This window comes from Oenanthe melanoleuca, chromosome Z, assembly GCF_029582105.1.
Source record: "Oenanthe melanoleuca isolate GR-GAL-2019-014 chromosome Z, OMel1.0, whole genome shotgun sequence".
NCBI lineage: Eukaryota > Metazoa > Chordata > Aves > Passeriformes > Muscicapidae > Oenanthe > Oenanthe melanoleuca.
Genome location: NC_079362.1, coordinates 42,668,258 through 42,675,442, shown reverse-complemented (window position 1 = coordinate 42,675,442; position 7,185 = coordinate 42,668,258). Strand labels below are relative to the sequence as shown.

Below are 7,185 nucleotides of genomic sequence, written 5' to 3'. Positions count from 1 at the left end.
GAGGGGGGGCGAGGCAAGTGCGTCCGGCGGGGAGAGGCGCTGGAGGAAGCCGTGCACGGAGCTCGCTGGTCGGCCGCCGGGTGGTCTCTGTCGCGTGTGGCCCGGGCAGGTGACGCCCAGGATGTAGAGGCGGCGGCGGGGCAGGGCAGAGAAGACCCCGGCTCCCGAGCCCGCCGTGACCGGCATTGAGCAGTGGCTAGCCCGGAGTGGCGGGATCGTGCGGCCGCGGGAGTGCTGTGGTGGGGCGGCGATGCCCAGGCCGGGGAAGAGTTCGTACAGCGACCAGAAGCCTCCCTACTCTTACATCTCCCTGACGGCCATGGCTATCCAGCACTCGGCAGAGAAGATGCTGCCCCTGAGCGACATCTACAAGTTCATCATGGAGAGGTTCCCTTACTACCGGGAGCACACCCAGCGCTGGCAGAACTCCCTCCGCCACAACCTGTCCTTCAATGACTGCTTCATCAAGATCCCTCGGCGACCCGACCAGCCGGGTAAAGGCAGCTTCTGGGCGTTGCACCCGGACTGCGGGGACATGTTTGAGAACGGCAGCTTCCTCCGCCGCCGCAAGCGCTTCAAGGTGCTGCGCCCCGAGCATCACCTGCCCGGCGGCGGCGGCGGCGGGGCGGGCGGCGGCGGTCCCGGCAAGCCCCCGGCGCCTACCCCGCACATGGTGCACTACTTCCACCCGCACCCTCCGCCGCCGCCTCCCCCGGGCAAGGTGCCGGGGCTGGCGGGCTCCGACGCGGCCGTGGCTGCGGCCGCCGCCGCTGCCGCTGTGGGAAGGCTGCCGCAGTTCTCACCCTATGGGAGCAGCCAACCCTCGGGCTTCAAGCATCCCTTCGCCATCGAAAACATCATCGGCAGAGATTACAAGGGCGTGCTGCAGGCCGGCGGGCTGCCGCTGGCCTCGGTGATGCACCACCTAGGCTACCCGGTGCCCAGCCAGCTCAGCAGCGTGGTGAGCTCCGTGTGGCCGCACGTGGGGGTGATGGACTCCGTGGCCGGTGTACCCGTGTCTCCTGACTACGGACCCTTCGGCATGCCCGTGAAGGCGCTCTGCCACCCGCCGGCACAGACCATGCCCGCCGTCCCGGTGCCCATCAAGCCGGCGCCGGCGTTGCCCGCTACCTCGGCCATCCCTGCTCTGACGGTCGCCGCCTCGCAGATCTGCCCCGCCGCTTCCCCGGCTGCTGCATCGCTGCTGGAACAGACCGCGAGCAACAACCCCGATGGCAAGAGCTCCCTCCATTCCGTCCTGGTGCACTCCTAAAGAGCAGGGGCTCGGGGGGAGAGAGGTCCCCAGGCTCCCGGGGGAGAGGACTGGAGGATCCAGGGCATGCGTGCGGAAACCTGATCGATCTCATGACTATACCCCTGCTGGTGTCTGTGTTTATATCGTGTGCTATCAGATTATTTAAGAGCCAGGTCGCAGGTAAGATCTTTCATCGTCGTTAAATGTTATTAGTGGCGGCGAGGCGATGTGAAAAATCACAGCCGGGGCAAAAGGGGCTGGTTCGGAAGAAAGGGCCGAGAGCGAAGTTCTCCCCGCCAGCCTGAGACACGGGCGCCCATGCAGCCTGCGCTCCCCGCAGAGCCCCTGTCGCGGGGCGGTCACCCCGGAGGCCCCACGAAACCCGAGCTTCGAGAGGAGAAGTGTTGCAATCAGCCGGCGAATAGGGAGAACAGAAGGATAATACCGCTGCTGAAATCTGCTTGTCCCTCTTCCACGAGAGACAGGAAACCTCTGCTCCACATCTTCCTCCGAAAGAGGTGGGCACAGTGGTTACCTTAAATCCTGGCGAGCTCTGGGGTCCCACGGCATGTAATGCTTGCTGCTTGAAGAGTGATAGTTAAATATTTCGATTAAGTAGTGGGAATTTAAGTGACAACGGCACTGACGGCGAAGGGCTCCCTTAACTAACGATCAAGCGCTTGATCTTCCCCTTCACACTTTATAATCCATCCTATAGTATACCTTAGAAGGGACTGAAGCGTGACCTGGCTTCTCAACCCGTGTATGAGTGTCCGAATTCCCTAATTTCTCATTAAAATAAAAACAGCCCGGCGATTCGTAGACTGCTTTTCACATCACCTTTCACTGCACACAGACACCTCTACTTTGTACGTGTTGCTTGGCGTTTCTTCCACGTGTATGTGAACGCAAAACCTGCAGGGGAAGGGGGGAGGGCGGGGAGTGAAAGTGGTGGGGGAAAGTGGGAGAAGGCAACAGGAAGATGGTTAAAAAGTTATTCGGGAAAAGCACTTTACTGAATACAACCTTCCAATAGACGAGAAGTCTGTGTAGAGGGATCAGAGATCGGAAGTCAGAGAGCGATGTGCTGGGCAAATGATTCCCAGCTGGTTTGCGAGTGATTGCTACCGTACACTGTTCGCCGTGCTGTACATCAATGTTCATTAAAGCAAATCCATCCATCTGCTTCTCCTGGTACTGCTATTTGAAATGCTCACCTTTCACATTGGTTAAGAAACGTGTGCTTGTAGTCTAAGTTTTCTCTCCCTTTCCACAAACTGACGAAAGTGTCCAAAAGTTTTCTCGGCGGCAAGACAAGGGGAAGAAAGGGAAAGCAATCTCTTACAGGTAAATTGCCTGCTACGGAGGCACTGCGGTCTCTGCCCGCAGCTCCCGGGAGAAGAGCCGGCGTTCGGGTGTGAGAAGAGGGCACCCGCTCGGAACGCGATCCCGCTGAAGGCAGTCACAGTTTTGCCAGTTTCAGCTGGATCGCACCTACTTCCATGGGTTTATCCCCTCCTGCCGGAGCACCAACAGTGCCCCGACACGCCAGGTCGCAGTCCCTGCCCCTGGGGAAGGATATCCTGAGACAGGCTGACCTTTCTTGGTGCCAGAGAATTTTGTTAGGAAAAGCAAACCTGTTTGAACCTGAGCGCTGTCTGTCCAAAGTTTTCCCCACACATACTCGTGGGGTCTCTTCGATCACTTGAAATTCCCCTTGAACTGCTGAATTTGAAAGTTGTTCCCTCTGTTCTAGGCGTGTTTACACCTTAATTTCAAAAATTATAGAATTCTTAGAGAGTAAAAAATACTACTAATAATGTTATGCTAATGAGACATATATCGGTATCCTGGTTTGTGAATCAGTCTGAAAGGAGAATTGCCTCTAAAATATTGCAAGTAGATAAACTGAGCCAAAAGAAATTATTTAAAAAACAAACAAATAAACAAAAAAGACAAAGAAAAAAAAAAAAGTGCTTCACATTTTCTTTGCTCTGCAAAGGCAGAGATCTTAGGCAGAGATCTAATTCGATATTCCCACTGCTAAAACCAAGTTGCTTAGAAGAAAAAGCAGTCTGCCAAATAAATCATGAATAGCACTAGTTCTATATGCATTTAAATATATTCCATTGCTTTTGATGTAATTGCTGAGTAGGATTCCAAAGCACATCTTAAGGAACCTTGAGAGTTTTCCCCATATGTTGGTCAAAGGGGTTAGCAGGATGAAGAATCTGAAAGAGGAGAAGAGGTAATCCTCCTGGGAGTTATCCAAACGATTCTGATCAGTTTTAAGATTCTGAATGACCTTCTAAAATTCATTGCGGGAAAGCTTTTATTTGGTGTGAGGAGGCCTGCCTGGGTGCCGCGGCGAGGCAAGCAGCAGGCTCCCGCCGCCTCTCGCACCCGGGAAGTCGGGGCAGCTGTGCCGAAAACAGAGGCAGCGGCTGTCGCGACAGGGCGAAGTCTCCGATCGGAGGCGAGACGGGCCTGAGGGCCCGGCCCTCGCCCATCGCCAGGGTGCCGCGCCGGGACGGCGGGGTACAAGGGGATTTGCGGAGCACCCAGCGAACGGCGGGGGGCACAGCATTCTGCACGCACGGCCGCTGTGCGCAGCCGGTGCTCCCCACCGCAGGGGCTTTGGGGAGTGGGGAGTTTAGGCCATGGTTCAAGTGTCCAGACGGCTTAGTGTGACTCCCAGTGCAGTGGCCTACACTTTGTATGAACTAAAGATGGTGATATTTTCTGTAGCTTGTACAGTGAAATTTTTAGGGGGTTAAAACTTGCTAATTTCAGATTATCAGAGAGGGAGGGAAAATTAACTGTTCCAGTTATTTTCTAACTCATTTATACATCTATTTTTCCTTATTCTTAAGTACTTCATCTCTAAACATAGCCTTTGTAAAGTTACACAAATTTGCACTAACAACTAATAATCCCAATACATAAATAAACTCAATTCAAATGCTGTTTAAAACCAGATGATAATATAAGGGATAGAGAAATGAAATAGTACTCTTTCTTCCAATCTGAAAAGCAGGTGTAAACTAGTGAAAGGTAAAATTTTTCACTTGACAAATAAAATAGGGAAACAGCCTTGTGCCAGCTACTGGAGTTTGTATGTCTGCTATACAGCACACCTCATGCAGAAAAAGCTTGTCTTCAGATTAAAGTACAGTGTTCTGCACAGAAAGGGCAGCTTTTCTGAGTGAGTGCAGGCAAGTTGTTTGTAAGCAGAAGAAACAGATGCAAGGACTAGGAAGCTTAATCTTCATATCGTCAGACTGCCAAAGGTGGAGAAGTAAAATTTCTTACTAGAAAAATGGAGGCCTAAGAAAAGGCATTCATTTCTCTCCAGTACGTTTCTGGTTTATTGTGGCTAGCTAATATAGTGATTGTTATTTCTACCCACGGGAAACTATTCCCAACCAAGGCATTGCTTTGTGTATTTTAAGTTCATAGGACAGGCAAATCAAGAAAGAATATGCAGTAATACTCTTAGAATTAATGTGGCTTATGCTCTAAATGTGATAGCAGTGTTCTAGTGGATTTGCTCTGATCTCAGTGATACCTATGACAACCAGAGTTATGACAGAAATTCTGGACTCCATTGATCCAATTCTGAAGTCTCTCTGGACAAAAATTGATACAGAAAACCTGCTTGGAATTTTGCTGCTGCTGATTGTGGTAATAGATTTTTCTCTTTATTGTAATACTTTATCTTAAATCATTATCCTTCAAGTCTGTTTTAAGATAGAGCCTTTTCTGTAAGTGCTGGAAATATGTAATAGTCTTGATTTTGAAAAGTAAAATTGCACCTCAACTTCTGGAGTTTTACTGAATACATGGTTAGATTAACCATCTTTAGTTAGACAAACCAGATTAAATTTTAGACATCTAATGATAAAGACAAAAAATTACAGCCTACGGGCCTCTGTTCTGGACATATATAAGCATGCAACTTGTTTTTTTAAAGAGTCAGTGAGCCTGCCTCTTTGCCTAAATAATGTGGTCACTGGGACAGCCCATGAAGAAAAGCCTAATAGTTACAGCACACTTCCCAGAACCCTGGAAGGAAACAAGTTCAAGATTACTTCAACTCAAAAGGATTCAGATCCATATCTGTGTATCAAAAAAAAGGGGAGCTGCAAAATGGCACATGGAGAAAGCTGTCATACTGCAACAACAAATGTAAGGCTCATGCAGTGTCAGATGAGATGCACGGTCTGGGTGCATCTCTACAAAGGCAGAGTCCAAGTGCCAGTGGAGAAAACAGATTACGGGCGGAGAGAGGGAGGTAAGGACAGGATTAAATGGCAAAATTTCAAATCAGAGTGTCAAAGGGACAGGTGTTTTGTCCCAGGAATTCATAACTGTGGTATGCAAAAAGAGAGTTACAGTCAGGAAAGTGACAAATATTTACTAATATTAAGTAATTTAAACTAACCAAAAAGAAATGTCCAAGAAATTGGGAGTTGCTGAAAGACACTCACACTGTGTTACAGGATAATAAAATTGAAATTAAAGTGAAATTCACTATTGACATAAGCAAGCCGCAACGCTTGGGGAAAAAAATTCTAGTTTTATATACATAAGGCTAGGTCCTAAAGTTTGGATTTCTGCGAAGTTATGGTAGGTAACACTAAGAAAATGTTGTTTTATTAGTCATTAGCTGTGAAAACAGAAAGAATATTGGCAAAAAGAAACAGAGAACATACCAGAAAATACCATGTTTCTCTTTAAATCTAAATGCACCAGGGAGACCTGCAAATTTCTCACACCTGAAATATACCTAAGGTACATTAAAACTGTCAGGATACAGAGAGAATCAGGAGCAATCAAAGGTGCATCTTCTGTACATGGAGCAATCCAATTGCCTTGCATGCTTCTTACAGAATGGAAAGCAAGGATATACAGAAATATATGACACAAATTTACAGAATTATGAGTGATCTGGAGAACAAGGCTGAGGCACACTTGCTCATTCTTTCTCTTAACACCGAACTGTGAGTCTTCAGAAGGGTTCAAAGCAAACAGAAAGATGGGATACTTCACATAGCACATACTGAGTTAACTGTTGCAGGATGCTCAGGGTGTTAAAATTTTACATGCATTTTAAGAACAAGTGAAAAATTATGAAAGATCATGAGAACTGATCCACAAAAACTCATCTCTTGCTCAGATTTGCTATGTTAATAACATACTTTAGAAAGTATTGTGACATACTTTTCCTGTCCTACTATTTTTAGAGCATGCATTATTTGTTTACTGTTGGAGACTGGATACTAGGACAGATGAGCTTCTAGGGTCACCTATGACAATTGTTCTTCATCAGAGATAGGATCAAGATTTGTGACTTCCATTTGTAGTTTAGGATTTGGAGTAAAATAAATTCTTTAATGCTATTTCAGTGTACAGTATGTGAAAGCAGACTGGATGTAAGCAGAGATGCATTTGCAAATAATTCAAACTCCAAAGGCTAATTGCATGTGTTCTATATGAAAAATATTTTAAATGGCTCAGGAATGTAAAAATTCCTAATTTCAAGGACAGTGCTGCATTGATTGGAATAATTTGCTTATTTTCTGGTGAAATAAATTTAAACAATTTAAAAGTTTCTGCATGAGAGACTGAACCCCTTTTTTATATTGTGCCAGGATAATTGCTATTGTAGGCTGCATACAGGTACAGATTTAAATGTTCTCTAAGACAGAGAAGCAATCTGTGTCCTGGTACTGTAAGAGTGGTGAGTCTATGCCGTGCATGTCTGAAGCATCTGTAGTATCGTGGGCATTGGCAGAAGTGTCAGAGTATTACTTTTGTCTCTATCTCCTTGCTTAGTTACAGGACCAGTCAAAAGAGACAGCTTTTTGAAGGAGGAAATAAACAAGTTCTGACAATGGAAAAGACAGCTCTAGTACTGAGTTTCACAG

At 47.4% G+C, this 7,185-nt stretch overlaps 1 protein-coding gene across 1 annotated transcript; it reads left to right on the top strand.

Moving 5' to 3' along the window:
• The first annotated feature begins 250 nt into the window (after positions 1-250).
• Positions 251-1,273, top strand: FOXB2 (forkhead box B2). Its single transcript, XM_056514245.1, is given in 3 exon segments — positions 251-626; positions 629-705; positions 797-1,273. Coding segments are annotated over 3 exon segments (930 nt in total).
• Positions 1,274-7,185: the final 5,912 nt, after the last annotated feature.